We start from the raw sequence: 19669 nt of genomic DNA, 5'->3' as shown, positions 1-19669 counted from the left end.
CAAGGAGCGATCTAGACCTGCATGCTCCCAGTGAGAATTACTCAGTCCTACTGGAAAGGCAGGACTGAAACCACTTAAGTGCAGAGTCCGACAGTCCAATGGTGGTGTGAAGGTGCTCTAAGAGGAAAGTGTGATAAACAGTGTCAAATGCAGCGCTCAGGTCAAGGAGAATCAGGAGAGAAGAGGACCCTGCCTCAGCTGCCCTCAGAAGGTCATTCACAACCCTGAGCAGAGCTGTTTCAGAGCTGTGTGCTGAATGAAAACCTGACTGAAATTTTTCAAATAGGTTGTTGTGTTTAAGGTGGTCCTGAAGCTCAGAAGCAACCACTTTCTCCAACACCTTGGACAGGAAAGGGAGGTTGGAGATAGGTCTGTAGCTGGCAAGAACTTCTCGGTCCAGGGTAGGCTTCTTGAGGAGGGTACAGACGACTGCGACCTTGAGAACAGATGGGACACTACCAGTTTGAAGGGAGAGGTTGACAATTTGGGTGAGAATAGGTAAGTATGATTGAGCAGAGCTGTGGGAATGGGGTCCAGGGCATAAGTACAGGGTTTCATCTGAGGATTTCCTCAATGTGGCTCTGCTTGATGCCAGTTAAACGCAGTAGAGACAGTGAGCTCCCAGACAGAGGGTCGATGACTGGAGGAGGCAGAGAGGAAGAGCTGGACCTCAGAGGGTGGATGTTGTTGACCTTCAAATATGATATGAGTGATTACCACCGTGATGTTCAGAATTTTACATTTTGATGTAGAGGGAAAAAACACTCTATACTGATCTGTTCTATGTGTAAAGACAAGAAATTGTATGGAAATTAAGGTAGATTTACATATCTCATTTCACATTTCCAGGATATTAAAAATGCCCGATCACATCTTATTTCAGTCATGTTTATCTCGCCTCATTGCTCTGGTTTCATGGTTGCTGCTTGTTTGAGTCACAGTTAATGGAAATACACCTCTTCTCATGTGATAGATGAGTTTTGAGGCCTCTTCTTTTGGCAAGAATCCCACATTCAAAAAAAATTGCCCACTGTGGATTTTAAGGTTAGAAAGTCAGTGGGGTAATGGATCCATTACTTCAACATTACAAATTACTGTATATGCAAGTTTTACCCCTGCCTGGGGAAGGTGAGTTATGGTGATATCTCTGAGTATAGTACCATATGTTTCTTTTTGACTGAGGAATGTTTGCAGTTAGCTTCATACCGTTCAAGGCACTTTACACTGGGCTCCAATATGTTGTATGAATGTTGTACGTACAGTAGGAAATTGAAGTAGTTGTTGATACAGATTAGATATTCTTCAGGGCGCTCATGGCAAACACACCTCTTTTTTATTACATCAGAACAAACAGTGAAGATACATGTGACAAAATAGAGCTTAATAAAGCTTCATCTGTGGGCCTCCTGTTGACATTAGATGATAAATCTTACCTTAACTACCTCTGTGTGACCTGGTTTTATTATGTGGGAAAAAACAGGCCCAAGACGGATATAAAGCCTCGCTGACCTGAGAATGAACTGCCAGGCCCATGAACCTAAACAGTGCTGAACTTTTGCTGAACTGGCCTCTTTGTGTAGGAACACCAGATGGAAAGTGTCTCTTTCTTTCTCTAAGTGCCATGAACACATGGGCACTCTCTCTGAATACTGTGTCTTGGATGTTAAGATGTGTTTTGGACTGTTGTTTTTACTGATGTATTCAGACACTGATGCCAAGCTGACATGCTTACATTATGTGTTCTTTTAACTGGATGCAAAGCAACAGAAAAGCAGTACAAAGTTATTAGCTGCTGCCAAATGTTTACCCTGTAAATCAAGCATAGTGCTGAATCATTGTTTTTTCCTGAAAACATAAGAAATGTATCCGTCGGTAATCAACTTAAAAGTGAGCATAGTCCACAGGTGGTCTGACCAGGAATTAAATTTAAAGAGCCTTGTTAGAGTCCCCCATTGGCCACAACTATAAGTCTGGAGCCTTTTGACCATGGTGTAAATCTCCCCAGGACAGAGGGCAAAGGTTTGTTGTAATGCCACCTCAGGGTTCAACCTGTGGTCACAGACGGTAAGTCGACTCAGCTGAGTATGGTATGATCCAAGGTAAAACATGCAGCTGGTTGACACTTTGTTGTCCATACAGCATACAGTATATGACTGGTGTAATAAATAGATAATGTTAATCTTTGAAACATCGTCCATATGATGCTGCAGTCTTGACAGTGACTGTATTAGAATCAATATTTGTATCCCTGAGCATCTGCTGAGTTGACTTATGTTACTCCTAATATTATCACTGACGCATGGATTTATTATATTGTGCTCTGCTTCCATGTTTAATTTGCTGTTAGCTGATTGGAGTGGGTTCATTTTGTTCTGCTACAATGCAATCATGTGGGACCTACCTTTCATGTTAACCTTGTTACTCCTTGCCCTGGTTGATTTACGTTGTTTTCGTTTGGTGTTCCATCAAAGAAATTACAATTTCTTCCAAACCAACCTGTCAAAGATAACAAATGATTAAAGACTACAAAATATCAGATGCATTCAATGTCTTAGGCCCCCCAAATTTTCTCATTCCTCAGGTAGATGTTTGATGGCTGTTTTGGGCTGAATACAGATAGCCCATATTTGGAGTTTTTATTCACTATAGTGGTTTTTTGAGATTTCTATGAGTCTAGAAGTAGACATGCACATGAATGATGTGTGAACACCTTTATTTTAGGCTCTGAAATGACGCTTTCTTGAGGAATTCAAGAAGCTTCTACAATGAAAACACAGCAGTCTTTTTATTAAGTCCATGCATTTTCAATGTGTCATCTTGTAGATGCTATACCATATAGCTATACCATATTTTCTTTTTAAGCTAATTCAGGTATTTTTTAGAATCAATATGTTTAAATTTAACTATACTTACAGAACCAACCAACCAACCAACTAAGTAACTAAAGGACTCTGAATTGAGGGGAGTGTATGTAAAGGACATATAAACAAAATACATCTTTATTTTAGGCGCTGATATGAATGCTCATTTTGTTTAAAGGACTGCTAAACTAAATCCTGTACATTTACATACAGGTAGCAGTAAAAATAGTTCTTTGTGTGTAAAAAAAAAGTTCAAACTAAATAGTCAGAGTTTAGATGTTCACAAACAAGCTTAACTTTGAATTTATCACTGACTGGTCATAAAAATAACAGAACAGCATAAATTGGATTCATTGTTGAATGACTTAATATTATTTAAGTGAAATCATTTAAGGTTTGAGTGGTAGTGTTGATAGTGCACCACCACACAAACAGAGTGAGAGTTGAACCTCTGCTTTTGCTTATAATTAGTGAATGTAACTATATCAATTCTGACTTGTAAATTCTCCAGGTAAGAAGTTTAAGATTCGAGCTGTACTGTAGTGTTGTACTGTATACTCATTAATCACACACACTTCCTTAAAAGTAGGGCATGCTTTGTGGGTCAAATTAGCTTTCTCCGAGACTGGAAAAGCGGCTGGTCTAAGTTAAATACCAGCCATCATTTATCCCTTTTTGCAAGGATTTTATAGTATCTAGGTCAGCACATGTACTCTAACAAATAATTCAAGGACAAAAGATCAAAAAGGGTGAAGCAGTTCTCAAGGTTTTTTCTAGGTTAGAAGATGAGCGTGTAACTGAAGCCTACAGGATTAAGGTAATCTGGTCAAAGGAATGTTTTATCTCATCATATGCCTCCTCTGAGAAAGCGCAGGCCGTCCAGCGCAGCCTGCTTTTTTCCCTCCAAGTCTGATCCTGGATTGATGATGGGACAGAACAGAGTGGCCACTGTGAGACAACAAAGTCCACCGCCCACCAGCTCCCCTGCACATTTATTGTCTGGAGGGTAATCAGTTTAATAGTCTAATTAGAATTTTTATAGTGGTAGTCAAACAACACGGCAATAAGCAAAGGTTGTAAGATTCTCAACAAAACAGATGTTCAAATGACAGTTTGATTGAAAGGATATATTTTTATTGTATTTAATTTTTTTTTTTTTCATGACCCCAATGACATTTCACTTTGTAAATGACATACATGAGCAAACAATTTGGCACTTTCCACACTCTGCTGCATATTTGAACCCAAATTGGAAGTCTATATGCTTTGAGTCTGTAAAGATAGAAAAGTAAAGAGTAAAGAGAAATCCACAAATTCCATCTGCTTCTCAAAAAACACCGAATGTATTCCCCTCTAGCTAATGTAAGTTTAATGACTAACATTTTTCATTTTTTCTAAGTGATAAGTTGACATGTTATCAGTCATGTGCTTGTCTCCTGACACGCTCCATTTAAAGGATAGGGTCATAACTTTTCAAGTCTGTTCTAAAACAATATTCAGGTGCCACAATGAACACTGACACATGTTTTTCTTGCTGTAATCATTTTTTCTGTTCATATTGACCATTAAGAAATCACATCACATGCACTGAAAGCACATTTGGAGGAGATCCTCTAATACCCAGTATGTACAGGAGGAATGATTACAATGAGCAAAACCTGTTTAAATGTTCATATGGGCACCTGATGTTTTAAGACAGACTTGAAAAATTGTGCTGATAATTGTATGGAGTTTTTTCTCTGAAAACAACTGCTAACTGTGGCTGGAAATGATACTGATGAGAGCTGTAAGAATGAACCAAAACAGTAAAGATGTAGGTCACAAAACCAAAACAATGAACTGAGAGAGGCTAAAATTGTACAAAGAGTTGAGTGGTAATGCTCTATGAGTTCATCAGTGATGCCTTTCACATTACACATAGTCATTACTTATATGAAAATATTGATAAGTGCAGATTTAAAGTACCAACAATGAATATGGGGTTTTGTGAAGTGACAGCCTCTTGATGTGACCGCATCAGTCTTTCCCCAGTTTTAAATTAGCAGAGCACAACTGAGCACATTACTTGTTAAATCTTTTTTTTTTAAATTCTTCAATAAAATGCTGCTGCTATAATATAAATATCACCAAAATATGCTTTTATGCCCATTTTCTTCAAGAATGGCAGCTAGAGTCAAAACACACACAGTACAACAGCATTTGGCAACTATACTGCACACAGCTGACCAACTTTTGGATAATTTTATATGCAACCCTTGCTTTCAAATCTATGCCACTGATTGATTAATTATCTCCGTATCAGCTTTATTGTCCTTTATTATCTTTTATTTCTCTAGAAATGTTTCTTTTAAATAAGACTATACAGCTATTTCTCTGCTTTACTGCAGCTGGTGAGAACCCAATGAAAGGGTTTAATCTGGTGTTAGTAGAGATCAAAACATCTCTGAGAGTTGGAAAAACACGCAGCAGAAAAAATGCAAGATGCTGAGGAGGTGAAAGAAGGAGAATGCGCACGTGCACAAGATCACTCATGGCCAATCGTGTCCTCGGGATTTCCTCAGTTTTCTCCTCCTCGTGCCAGTCAGGATAAAAACCTCACGTTAACTGAAGCACTTTAGGATATTTTCCACGGGGAAACTCTCACGATGCTGCAGCTGTTGGCATTCCTGGTGGAGAAGCTCTCTCTTCTCTCCAACTTCAAACTTTTTGAGTCCAGTTGGTCGGACGCTGAGGAGAAGGAGTGCCCGGCGCAGCGTGGCCCCCCGCGGCCCCTCCAGAGAGGAGACCTGCTGGAGGTCCCCAGAACCCTTTTCACCCACTACGGCATTTATTTAGGTGACAATAAAGTCGCACACCTGATCCCAGACATCCTCCCTGTGTTCACAAACGACTCGAAGCTGATCAGTTCTGTCATAACCAACAAGAGACTCATCCTCGGCTGCATCTACAGGTGCGCCACAGTGCGCGTGGACACATTGGAGGACTTTGCTTATGGTTCCAACATACTGGTTAACCGTATGGACAAAATGATGAAGAAGCCAGCATTAAACAATGAAGATGTCGCCAAGAGAGCTGAGAAACTCATCGGTGCCATCCGCTACAGTCTGCTGTGGAATAACTGCGAACACTTTGTGACATACTGCAGATATGGATCTGCAGCGAGTCGGCAAACAGAGAAGGTAGCACCATACTCTTGATTAAAGTAGTGCTGGAATAAATGCTTAGCCTACCCAGTGTCATTTAAATGACTGATTCTGTAAATGGCATGTCTGTATGCTATTAGTAATAGGCTGTCTGCACATTTAACCTACTGCATTCCCACAATAGGTGCAGGGACGTAGCAAGGATTTTAGAAATACTGGGACCATGAGGCCCCTACAGCACATTACCCCCCTCAGACATTTTGACCAAACCCTTGAAATAAACCTTGGATGATTTTTCATATTTACGCAGCTGTTTTATATTCCAACTGAAAGTTTCAAAGCATTTTTCAGACTGCATGTCCTTCTGGTACTGTAGTTAAATTTCTGTATCTATTTTTATCTATTTTTGACATGACTTAAGTGTCCTCACTAGTTACAGCCCTGGATAGATAAACAGTAATTCAGGCTGTCTGGTCCCCTCCTGTTTTCTTAAAATTAATTTCTCTGCATTTTGTATGTTCATTTAACTGTTGTCCTTGGTGTCCTGATTGGTTGATACAACCCTCAGTGTAGTTCAACTCATGTTTATACCTAATCAGCACAGAAACAAATAAGCTATTTATTCACTCTAGTTTTTGTTTCATCTTCAGGGTTAACTGAGAAGTATTGTTGACAATAACTGGTTTGGTTTTAGGGAATACAGGGCTGCAACTAACAATTATTTTCATTATCAATTAATCTGTTGATTACTTTCTCAACTAATCAATTAGTGGTTTAGTCTATAAAATGTAATGAAAATTGTCAGTCACTGTTACCCAGAGCCCAAGGTGCAACAGTTCACAACCCAAAGATATTCAGTTCGAGATGATTTCAATGTTTTTTCTTTAAAAATGGCTCAAAACGATTAATTGATTATCAAAACAATTGTTGATTAATTTTCTGTTGATCGACTAATCGATGAATCGTTGCAGCCCAAAATGAATTCTTGTCAGGTTCCAGCCAATCATAAATTTTCTGCAGCTTTGATGTAAAATTTTAAACTTTATTGAGCTATTTCACAGAAAATGTTAAACAAGTATAAAGTAATAAGTGTTTTTCTTTCCTTGCAGTTCTGCGAGTGCCTAAAATCAATCATCAGAGACCAGCGCAGCGTCATTGCTACAGGACTGCTCGGAATGATCTCCATTGTCTGTTTCGGCATGGCACCTTCAACTACATTACCCACAGTTCTTATTCCCTTCACGCTCTGGATGGCTGGTTAAAAAGGAGCTCAGCACAAAGACCTGCAAACAAACTGAATTGTACTTTTACTCGGCAAAGACTGACCGGAAACCTCCTCAGAATAGCGTTTCCTCTGCACTCCATGTCTATGATGCCTTATGAAAATACTTGGTACTTTCATTTTATTATGTAGAGAATGTTGTCTGTTTTGTCTTGTTACATGTACTAATAGTTTACTACGTGCCTTATAAGTGTGTGCTCATAAAACTGGAGGTAAATATGTTAATTCTTTATATAAGAATATAGTTTGTGATTCATTTTTCCTAACATTCATGCTTACCACAAAAGTGAATATACTGTGGCGAAATGACAATAACTGACTATATCTTGAGTATTATCATGTATGTAAAGTTGATATTTTATAGTAGCATACTTAATATAATGTTGTAAATATGACAAATGTTTAATAAACATTTTATTTTTATTTGCGTGCCTTGTGTGAGTGACACTCCAAACATCTCCACCTACATGAAAGAGAAAGCAGAGCACTAAATTTGGGGGATTTGTCATGATAAATTTTGTTATTAAGGAATTAAATCAGTAATTAGGTGTTTTTACTGTACAGTGTAGATACACTAAAAAAATTGCTGAGTAATAATGACACAATTTCAGATTGCATCAAAGCAGTGCCATCAAACTGTCTTTTCATTTCCCTTCCACTTGATTACGTGTGAATTTTGCAATATATTATGATTTATTTAGCTAACTTGACATTTCATTTCATACATTTCTACAACTGTGCGATATATGACCATTTTTATGAATTTACAAATATAAAAGAAAGTGCTGAATAATGATGAAACAAAAAAAACAAACAGTTTCAGTGGTATTATTAAAAAAAACAAAAGCTGTTTATTTGGATGTGATTGTTCAAGATCTGTGACCTTTGAGATGAGGATTTAACTTGTTGCCAAGTCAGCCTTTTTAATGAGGATCCTTGACCTTAATATCCCAGAAACAAGGCCCAAGTTTCAAAATCCAACCACACAGTAGAGTTCTTAGAGAAAGCTCCTTTGTTTCTTTCAAAATCATACTGAAATATTGACCAATATCTAATCCTACTAACCACGCCTGTCCTTCCCAGTTCCAACACAAATAAAACGCTCAGGTGTCGAGCATTGTGCTGCGCACTACAATCATGTTTCTTTACCAACTATTCAACTTTTTCTTTGTAGCGTCCAACAAAGAGGAGGACTCTAAATATGATCTGTCTCTGTACAAGCGCGGTGACCTTTTAGAAGTCCCCAGGACGTTATTCACCCACTTTGGTATTTACTTGGGTGACAATCGGGTGGCTCATCTCATTCCGGACATCCTGCCCGTGATCTCCAAGAATAAATCTGCAATCGCCAAGATGGTGACAAATAACCGTCTGCTTCTAGGGGTTATCACAAAGGTTGCCAGTGTAAGAGTGGACTCTGTGGTAGATTTTGCATACGGCTCAGAGATTCTGATCAACAACATGGACAAAGTGTGCAGCCAGAACCCCTTGGATGGGGACGAAGTGGCTAGAAGGGCTGAGAAACTCCTGGGATCTGTCACCTACAGTTTACTGTGGTACAACTGTGAACACTATGTCATGTACTGCAGATACGGCATGGCTATCAGCTACCAGACATACCAGGTAGGGTTACTGGCTAAAATATTAATATCTGATCATCTTGTAGGATTGAATTAGTCTATGAGGTGTGGTTTACAAACTGTTTCCTGGATATTTATGTCACAGTTGAATGGATTTTCTACAAAAAACTACTTTGCATGATTTATTTTGAACAATGAGTGCCAGATTTATGGAAAGGCTGATTTGTTTTTCTATAGTCATCTTTAATTCTTTAAACTTTTTAAATCCTCACGAGTGTTTCTGTCTCTGCATCTCGGCACATGAGGAAGGTCACATGTATAAGCAAAAAGGTTTAAGGGTCATTCCACGTGTTGGCATTTGAGATGCTCTCAGTTACTTTCAAGGATTTAGAGAAAAACAGATTATTGGATTGTTTGCGTGCAACACTCTCTGTAAGATGGTGTTAATCTAAATGTTCTTATGGAGGTGTGTGACTGAGGAAAAGACTTTTTTTCCACAATGACTGGCTTCCTTACTGCTGAAATTCAGACTTAATGACATGTGGTGATATGGAGGATATTGTCACTGCAAAGGGCTGTTTGCTTCAGTCCACTGAGCTGAAAATTAACTTCTCTTATTCATGAGGTGACTAGCTCCATCTAGTGTTACTTTTTGTCCAAATTACTGTCACTCTGGAGGTAATGAAGACTTTCCTCTTGACAATAGACCTCTACTACACCACTAATCTATCATTTACTTCGCCTCGAATCATTGTCTAATGCTCACTCACTCTCTCTCGCAGTTCTGCACAACAGTACGGAAGATTGTATTCAGCAGGATGAGTGCCTATTTGACCGCCCTGTGTGGTATAGGAACCATGCTGTATTTGGGATGTGTGACGCCGATGACAGTTTTACCAACCCTGCTCATCTCATTCACCATCTGGATGGCAGCCTAACGGGCTCCAGTGAGAAAAGACTCTAATTTAACACACTGGTGGTTGCTGAAATGAAGTCCTGTGGTTTTAGCTGTGTGACTAGAGGCACTCCCCAAATATGTTTATATCACTAGGATAAAAATGTACGTATTTTACTGTTTACATTCTTTGAGCAATTGTTGTTTTGTAAATGTCACCTGATTTATTAATTTTATTGTCTTAGGAGAACAAAACTGAATCTTGCAGTAATTTGCTCTTCTAGTTGTGGTGCTGTTATTTGCTTTATTTTAAGTTAGAACTCTAATTTTGTATGCTATTCATCATTAATTTCACAAGGCACTGATATTCAACATTAATCTTACAGCAGCTCATAGATTATAAATGAACTCTGACAAACTCTTGAAGATTGGGATGAAGCTCAACAGAGATATTAAAAAGAAGAGACTGACCTATTGAAACATATTACAGTGATGATGTATGCAGCCAAAATTTATAGTAATGTCATAGTGGATAACTGCAAAAGGTCATCAGTGTGATTTTACACTGACATAATGATCTAGCTTTAACGGATGGCTCGGACAAAGTGCAATAAGTTCGTCTTGTTATGGAACATAGTTCTGATATATCGTATGTCATATGAAAGTGTATTTGGTAGTCAATTAAACATGTATTTCTACCTGCCTCCTGTTGTGTTTCTTGTGTGAAACCTCAAATACTTCTATCATCATCATATCCTCTGTGGTGCACTGAAAGGTTTTGTTCAATTCTTGGATTGTGCCTGATGAATTTTATTTTGCCCTTTACTGCAGAGAATGTGGCCAGACTCTCTGTCATTGTGACAAGAATAGCATTATGCACCGAACAATGTTCCTAAACCCTCTTTTAGCTTTTCCCCTGAGAAATCAAAGCAAGCACGCAAAATAGTCTTTCAAATAAATGGACTGAATACAGAAGATACTTAATGGTGACCAAGGAATAGTCCATTTCTGGGTGATTCACTATTTCAAGAATCTGAGGGTCAGATTTGTAAATTATTAATCCTGCTTCTAGTTCAAGGGGAAATATTTCATGATCCAGAGAAAACACTAAGTGGTGAGCAAGGGGTATCATTAATGATAAATCACTAAAACGTTTTTATAGTTTTATGGTGGTGGTATGTGTCTAGAAAGCTATTATTATTATTTCTTTTTGAAGGGAAGAAAAGGACTTTAATCTGACCTAAAAAGTTGAGAATTACCCCTTTTGTCAATTCTGGTAGGTGCAGTTTGGACTTTAAAGTTGAACACTTGTGCAGCACAGTAAGATAAAAGTGAGGTTTACTCAGTGAGCGTTCAGAAAACAAGTTGGCAAAGGGCTCTTAGTCAGCAAGAGCAAACAGGCCTAAAAGGCAAACAGGCAGGGACAAATCAAAAACAGGCAGACAGAAAAGGAAAAGCAGGCTGGAGTACAGTGACAAAAGCTTTGATGATCTGGCAGAGGACTAGTTTGTGGGCAAGTACTATATATCCTGTATATTCTATAGCCAATTTGGAGGAAAGAACGGCAGGTATGCTGGCAGGTGACAACTGTTATATGGAAAGGCAGGAACACAGAGGCCACTGCTGGACAGAGATGGGATCACTGTAACACATTCAATTTCTGGGTTTCTTATCAATCTTGTAATTATTTGAAAAATTTCAGGACCAGTGTTGTAAATGATTGACTCTGCTTCTGGCCAAAGGCAAAGATGTGATAAACATGCTGCTCAGTTAAGTAAAAATAAGTCCTGTACTCATGTCTGTGCAGGATCTCACTGTACCCTCTTGTTGTAGACATGGCATATATTGATTTTTGGATATGGTGCCCCACATAGAAAAAATAAAATAAAATAAACAAATAAATACATTTTAGATTCTTTTTTGTGAAACCTGTCATGCATTAGGTAATTGTTGAAAAGTTTACAAGTGACACTGTATCTATGGTTCTATGATCACAAGCAAAACTCTTAATAGGCTGTTAAGAAAGGCTTTGTGTAAAGGCAGTCATTTCACACACTCTACTTCACTTCTCACCTTTTCCACTTTAATAACATGCCAATTTTTCTAATTCCTCAACTTAGTTGTCTTATTGAGATCATAATCTCTCAAGAGAGACCTTTGTACAAGGAAAAACATATACAGTTTAAGCATGGACAAATAGAAGATCCTCTGATGGTGTAAAACAATTTATCAAAGTTTAAGCACTTCAGTTTGTTCAGCAGAATACAATAACATTATTATACAATGTTATGAACTGACAAAATAATTTTCACTAGTTTCACTAAAATATGAAAACACAAGTAATGATAATATCTCAACACCATATTACATCAACACATCATGTAAAGACACCTTTAAAAACACATTACTATGTCTTTAACTTGTAGCCCAAGTGTTCAATCTTCTGGTTTATAACTGCCATACATGATGCATGTTACCAAGTGATCATAGCTCCATACTTAGGTCACATGATGACAACTGTGCACACTTTATTGACTGATCAAGACTGTGAGATGCAGTTGAAAGCTCAAGGAAGATAAAGCTCATAAGTGGACCATAATTTTGTCAAATTACCATTTCCAAGGTCAGGTGAACCACATGGTCAACACATACATTTGTATTGAACTCTCAGGAGTTTCTCTCCCTTAGCTCAGATAAATCAAACTGATGTCAGGATGTCCTCCATCAAACTGTACCCTCCACATCCAAGATGTTACATCCATAAGTCACCGTGATCACTCCGCATCAATTTATCGGTGCCTTGAACCTGAGCAACACAGGTAAAGACCATAAGAAACGATAATTGCCTTGCCATTACATCGAGGCACTAATCCTGCAGAGAAGCACTATGTATTGATTTAAGAGAGGCTGATGTAGTGGGCTGAAGCCCACAAGTTCTATTAAGTGGAGTGCAGGTGCACAGCCCCCACTGAGATTGAAGAGTAACCAGGTTTTGCCACCTCTAAAATTGATGCGCTTTCAGCTTTTAGGCTGGATTTACTGACTGAAATCTGATTTTCATATCTATATTCCCACACGGGTCTCCCTTATTTAGCTGCACATGAATACGTCAAACATGGATCACATGCCTGGTTTAAAAATCAAGTTTCTGTTTCTGTAAGTAGAAAGGAAAGAGTGGGGGAAATCTATAGTGAGAGCACAAACAAACATTCTGTCTCAAGGATAAAGTGGGACCATGTTTATGCTTAGAGCAAGCATAACCATGGTTACAATATTCACCATTCATAAGGGTCATTAAGGGCCCCTTTTCCCCATCATTGTACTTATAGTCCTGACATATATGTTTATTATATGAAATACATGCTGGTTGGAGAGATATTTCATTATTTGACAGTTGCAACTTTGTTTGTGTCTGATGTTTGAGCAGAGCAGTAAGTCACTATGTCTATATTTTCAACGGTTTTTCACCCGCGCCACAGCCTCGAGGGATATTACAGTCCAAACATTCCAACTGTGAAATGGTTCCCACATGATTAAAAGGCAAGTAGTTAAATAATTATCTCCCCTGCAAAAGTCCTTTTGAACATTTCAAGGTTCAGGCCTTTTTTTTTTTAGCACGCTGTGACTGATAGTAAACAATGCAAATATTTGCCCTCAGTTATCTTTCTCTGTTTTGAAGGCAGCGTTAAACGCAGTTGGTCACATAATACTTACCGTTCGTTCTAAATCAAGTCATAAACTACATTACATCATGGTGAGAAGGAGCGATGACTAATTGGTGTAAAGCCCCCAATTGTTAGAATCCACATGACCAGTTCAAGTTTAGTGCAATTGCTCTGCCTTCATTCAGTCCTCTCTGATAAACTACCACGTTTCACAAGCATCATGTCCAAAATGTTGATTGTATAATTTATATATGCTGCATTTTGGCAAAATCTTCCATAGCAATGGTGTTCATTTATGCATATGCATGACACTCATATCTACATACAAATTAGACTGGAAAAGGGACACATCATTCATATCTCCAGGTCTATATTTATATTCTGGAGCTCTACTGGAATAACTTTGCATGATTTACATTTGATTTACAAAAAATTGCCAATTTATCTTATGCTGGCTCTTTATGCAGCCCCTCAGTTCAGCCTCTGGCTGAAACAGGCAGTTTTAGCTCCTGTCTCTTTAAGGCCGCCCTCCCAAAGAGCCCACTTTATTCTGATTGGCCAGATCTGGGAAGCTGCCCCTTAGCAGACTTCTAGTAGTAGGATTTCACTTCTTTTTGTTGTTCTTCACTCAAAATGGAAGCTTCTCAAATATATCTGTATGTGTTTGAGCCCAAATGCGATCTGAAATATGTGAATGGACGATGTGGAACAAACTGAGCAAAAACCTTAGCAACAAAGACTACAGATTGGACGGCTGTTTGTGGGCATGCACGAACAATCTGACGTCATCATGAGGAGAAAGTAGAGATAAATTTGCAACTTAAGCGTTCTGAGCAGGTTGAAGCCTGGGCTTTTGACTCACAGGGAGCATTTTTACATATGTTAACCTCAAGTTTTGGAATTTTGACCATGTTTAACATAGACATCTGACACCATAAGAGAATAAAAATAACAGAAAATTGCAAAAAGCATGATATGTCTCCTTTAAAACTGCTCAAAAATCTCAAATTTAGAAGCCTGAATACATGATTGAAACATTGACTATGTTTGAACACTTAACTTGCTTTAGTCTTTACAACCAAATTAGCACTATATTGGTTCTGAATATAATAAATGTGTTTCATGATTCTCTTAACATATTTCCTCATATTAAGGCTTCTTCATTACATTAAATGTTCAGGTCATTGTGACCAATCAGGAAGTTTTCAAAATCAAGAGTCCTCTGAGCAGCATTCTGGGACAAGATTGAATTCAGCTTCATGAATACACACATAACCGTATTTAGAGCAGTTTACCCAGCATTTAAGTTAGTCATTTTTACTTTTTGTTGTTTCATGTTTTTAAAATAAGAAAAAAAAAACTGTCTCAAACACTGCCTATTCTTACATGCAGATGAGCTGTCTACAAAATGTCAAACAGAGAAAGTGTAGTAGTTGTTTTCCACAGCTTTATTAAACCCAAACCATAAATATGGCACAGCAGCGTCTGTACTAATTATGATGAATACTGAGGCAGAGAAGTAGCCAACCAGCAGGCAGAAAGACTATTAGCTCTGGCTGTGAGAGAGCAGTGTGGTAATACTCGTCTAATTTGACTACACACACTGGCAGCCCTGCGCATGTGAGAAGGAAGGACAATGCTTTATCGTTATCTGCATGCAAATTTGCGTCAGCTGTGACCAAAGTTTAATCATGATCACCTCATTCACATTCATAAGAGACTCCTTGTCCCTGAAGATAAACAGATAAAGACTGAAGTACACACTCGACGAGGCGTCCTTTAAGTGAAAACTGCACATTCATATGAATAGAGAATACCTTCACTTTTCATTGTATCTGAAACTGGTCTAATTAGTGTCTTGATTAAAAACCTGCAAAAGATCTGACCATACACAGTCTCCATAGATGATGTTACATGTCTTCACGTCTGAATAGACAAGCCTCTTTAAGTAAGTAAGTTTTTAATTTGACTGTTGGAAAATGTTTGTGGAGGCCATTTGTCAATAATCTAAATCAAAAGTCAATGAAACTTAGAATCAAAGGACCATTGATGCACCATGGGGATGTGATGTACGCAGCAGGCAAATATAGGTCCTTGTTCTTGAAGTTTATTTATCGACTGCAAGCAAGCAAACAAAAGAATGAAGAAATCATGGCTCCTGCTGTCTCTATTGCCCTGGTAAAAAACTACAGATCCTCACAGTATGCATGCTGATCCTATATCTTCCCACCCACCTACTGTATATAACCTGAGGTGCCCATAGTATTACCCAATCCTCACAAAAATATAAAATATACTAGTAAACTAAAACTAAATATGCTAAACAAGCAAATAGTGAAACTAAAGAAATAACTAGCAAAATACAATACTATCAAAATTGAGTCTAAATAAAGTAAATATCTAGAATAATAAGGCAAACAACAAACAAACCAATAAATAGCTTCTACAGTCTTGATGTATAGTAATATTATTTTTAAGGACAACTGTGTTATTATGTCCTCATTCTGATGCAAACTAGCAGTGACACCTTAGTGTTTACCAAAAATGTTGTTAAGGTACATAATAAAACCTCAACCTTAGCTGAATTCCTGTGGAAGCCTTTTCAATGAATGTTTATCTGCATGATTAATATAACTCAGGAGAAAAAGTATAACTGCACAGTGAAAAATAGAGTAAACATCTTTGTAACATGGACAGTGGTTTGCAGCTTTGTAGAGAACAGGGGACATTTGCTCAATAATTTTATTTAATAGGCTATGATTAAGTGTCCCTGACATAAGGGCTCTGTGCAGCTTAGCATATGAATGTCTCTGCTGTTCAGAATGATGAATGTGCTGTCGTCCTCTACAGACTCTTTGTATGAGCCATGAAAACTCTTACAGGTATTTAGGTATGCTCCAGTCATTTCAGATATCACTGGAGAACGATTCTATTTAGCTCGAGGAGATCAATAATCAGTCACTACTCTGTGCTGTCATGTTCAGTTATGGGTGCAGAGCATGTTGTTGTTTAGTGCAGTGACTGGGCAGTTTTACGTAATTTATAGAACATGAGTTGAGACAATGAATTCTATAACCCTGCTATGATTAAGATCAATAAAGCATGAAACTAGAAAACAGATTCAGACTTCCATGCACTGACTTTCAGTGAAAAGGACATTGTGCAAGAATGAAATGATTATGAAGAATAGACTTTTCATTCTCATTACATTTAGATAGTCACATTTTCTGCTACGTTAATCTGGTGAAATTCTCATTAATCATGAATCAGTTAATCATGATAAACTGGTCACAACACAACACAGAAATGTTCAGTAATTTCTGAACTTCTTTTAAAAAACAGAGATACAAGTTAAAATTAACCTAAATGTTTTAATTTGGATAAAAGTTACATTTGTGCTAAAGGCTCCTGCTATTTCATCAGTAGCTTTAAACCATTTACATAACTAACAATGGGAAAAACATCAAAGGAAGCTATGTTTATGTTCAGGTTTATTGAAATAATTCAGTCCTCTAGAATTCGGTAGACTCCACAGTGTCTAAAACTATGTCATAAAATGGGTGTGAACATCTACAGAATCCTCTTTGTAACTGCGCATAATAATTAGAGGATCCTCTTTCAAGCTGCTATGATAAATATTCTATTTTATTAACAATCAATCACTAGTCACTACTTGTATGTGAAGGGAGTCTCACAAGTGATGAATCCACAGATAATTATCACCCTACTCTGCAGTTGCCTGCTCTATGGACCGTTTAAATGTCTTTTAGCTCATTGTTTGGGTTTTATGGACGCAATGTTAATGTTTTGGTTCACTCTCACTGCTTTCATCAGTGTCATTGAAACGGACAAAGTTAGCAATTAGCTGGAGAACACTGGAGAATTTAGCCGCTAAAGAGTCTGTACCAGTAATATTTAATTATTGCTTCTTCAGGGTTTTTTGGGGCAACTGCGGTGGCATTTGTAAATGGCTGAAAAGGATCAGCTAGCTGACCATTATGGCATTGTTGTTGTAGAGAAAAGTGGTAAAGATGAGATTAGAAAAGAGGTTTTGTTGTCTTTGTTTGAGCAAGGTGTGTTACAGAAGAGTGAGTTTTGTCCGGATGCAGCAGAGCCAGCACCCGTGCCGGTGTCTGCGTCTGCAGTTTGGCTTTTGGCCAGCAAAAAGAGTTGTTAGCTATGCAGTTTGAGCAGGAGAAGTTACACTTAAACGTGGACATAGAGAATAAGGAAATGGACAGGGAGAAGCAACTTGAGCTGGAGAAACTTTGGCAGATGGGTAAAGAGAAAGAGAAGCAACTTGAGGTGGAGACGCAGCTTGAATTGGAGAAAATTCAGAATTGGAAAAACGAAATTGAGAGCAGTCCAAGTTACAATTAATCAGAGAGGGTAAGCTTCCTCGGGGAGGCGGGTCTAGTACAGAGGATTCTGCTTCTGTTGGTTCTGTAGCAGGTGTTTCTGATGTTGTTGCTAATCTGTGTTTGGTGCCAAAGTTTAATGAGTGAGACCCTGACGCTTTTTTCACTCTTTCTGAATGTGTTGCAGATGCAAAAAATTGGCCAGATTTGGACAGAGTGTTGATGCTTCAGTGTGTCCTCACTGGGAGAGCTCAGAAGGCTTATTCAGCTATATGCAGCTATATGCATATTCAGCTGAAGATGATTTGGATTATGATATGGTGAAGTCAGCTGTATAAAGGGCGATAAGCAAACAAATTTGGCATCCCATTTCACCATTGGTGCGCAGCTGCGAAAGTTGATACTCTTGACAGTCTTTGTGAGCCGATTGTGCTAGAACAGTTTAAAAACGCTATCCCTCAACGCATTGCCACTTATGTAAATGAGCAGAAGCCTTCCACAGCACTTAAAGCAGCTGAATTAGCTGGTGTTTTTGTTTTGACGCAAGAGTAGTTTTTCAGAGATGCACTCTTGGGGTTATTGGAAAAGTGGAGATGAAAACGGTGGGAACTCTTTCACCTGGTTGGTAGTTCACCATCGTATGCTCTACTGTTTTGGAGCAGAGGCCGTTTCGTGTGGATTTAAGTACTGGTTCTGGTTCAGGTCTGTTTCCCAAAACTGGTTCTGGTTTTAGCCCTTCATTGCTGACGCTGTCATTGGTTGGTAGTGAGGAGCATGTACAGATTAAACTGATGACGTATGGAGTTGGGCTTAATTCTTGTGCTGTGCCATTATATTATGCTGGATTGTGAGCTGATACTGGGTGTTGTTCCTGTCAGGTTGTGCCCTGCGTTGCCACTTGATGATGTTATGATTTTGGGCAACAGCCTGGCTGGTAGTGCTGTGTGGACCAATGTGCCATAGTCTCCTGTGGTTATTTCCAAACCGCTAGTGTGTGGGGAGCTGGATGAGCGTGGTCCTGCGCTGTTTCTTTTGGTCTTGGTTAAAGTGTGATGTATTCAAGTATGCTAGGATGTGGCATACATGCAAGCTCGCTGAAGAACCGAGTCAGCTCATTGAGCCTGCTCTGTCTTGTCCCATTCCAGCCATTAGCCAGCTGTCTGGGCATTGGATCTCTCATTGTGAAGTGGCACGAAAAGACTTGGAAGTTACACAGGCTGATGTGGAAAATCTCTCTCCTGCACTTTGTGTTTGCCGATCCTGAGGGTCCTGTTGGGAGTGTGGATGGTGAGAGGGACCTAATGATCCTGATGTTCCCGTTACATGTGATAGGCTAAACATTTCTTATTTAACTCTGCAGGATGGGATCTATCACCGGCTGATAAAGCCTCAGGCCCTCCAGCTGCTGGTCAAACTCTTTGTTCCAACTGGGGTTGGGTAGTCGGCCCCACTGCATTAAATGAGGGATTGTTGTTTTTTTTGTAAATCATTTCTGTTTTATTTTGTGATTTGTTTGGGTTTTGATTTAGTTTGCCATTTCATTCTGGGTTTTTTTTTGGATTGCTCATGCCTCACCTGTTGTCTTAATTTTCCTCTCAGGTACCAGGGTTGCTGAGGATGGGCAAGTAGCAATCCAGGGGCAGGATGGGGGTCATGTGTTTTTTCTTTGTTTTCTTTCTTTCTTTGTGATTATGTGATTAGTTTAAGTTGGGTTTGCGGTGATCCTGTTGGGACCCCGTCTTAAGCGTGGGGCCAGGAGTGTGTGTGTTTGTGTGTGTGTGATGACGCCTGCTGTCATCTTTGTTTGGCCTTGTGATTTACCTGTCTGCTCTGTTGCTGCAGGTGTTCGTTAGGACGGCTGGCCACATCTGAGGGCCCACGGTGT

At 38.8% G+C, this 19669-nt stretch overlaps 2 protein-coding genes across 2 annotated transcripts; both read left to right on the top strand.

Annotated features, from left to right (window-relative positions):
* Positions 1 to 4933: 4933 nt before the first annotated feature.
* On the top strand, positions 4934 to 7668 carry lrata (lecithin retinol acyltransferase a). Its single transcript, XM_044345848.1, has 2 exons — positions 4934 to 6040; positions 7114 to 7668. Exons 1-2 carry the CDS (start codon positions 5507 to 5509, stop codon positions 7264 to 7266), a joined length of 687 nt encoding a protein of 228 aa, XP_044201783.1. The 5' UTR covers positions 4934 to 5506; the 3' UTR covers positions 7267 to 7668.
* A 755-nt stretch (positions 7669 to 8423) lies between these two features.
* On the top strand, positions 8424 to 9804 carry si:dkey-30k22.5 (lecithin retinol acyltransferase family protein). Its single transcript, XM_044346570.1, has 2 exons — positions 8424 to 8909; positions 9649 to 9804. Exons 1-2 carry the CDS (start codon positions 8424 to 8426, stop codon positions 9802 to 9804), a joined length of 642 nt encoding a protein of 213 aa, XP_044202505.1.
* The last annotated feature ends 9865 nt before the right edge of the window (positions 9805 to 19669 follow it).

This window comes from Thunnus albacares, chromosome 3 (genome assembly GCF_914725855.1).
Source record: "Thunnus albacares chromosome 3, fThuAlb1.1, whole genome shotgun sequence".
NCBI lineage: Eukaryota > Metazoa > Chordata > Actinopteri > Scombriformes > Scombridae > Thunnus > Thunnus albacares.
Note: the sequence above shows the minus strand (reverse complement) of the source record. Positions and strands in the feature narration are given on the sequence as shown.

Bases quoted from the DNA above. Each gene is read 5' to 3' on its own strand.
- lrata (XM_044345848.1), top strand. From the start codon at position 5,507: ATGCTGCAGCTGTTGGCATTCCTGGTGGAGAAGCTCTCTCTTCTCTCC. The intron at 6,041-7,113 runs GTAGCACCATAC...CTTTCCTTGCAG, and splicing joins CGAGTCGGCAAACAGAGAAG to TTCTGCGAGTGCCTAAAATC.
- si:dkey-30k22.5 (XM_044346570.1), top strand. From the start codon at position 8,424: ATGTTTCTTTACCAACTATTCAACTTTTTCTTTGTAGCGTCCAACAAA. The intron at 8,910-9,648 runs GTAGGGTTACTG...TCTCTCTCGCAG, and splicing joins TCAGCTACCAGACATACCAG to TTCTGCACAACAGTACGGAA.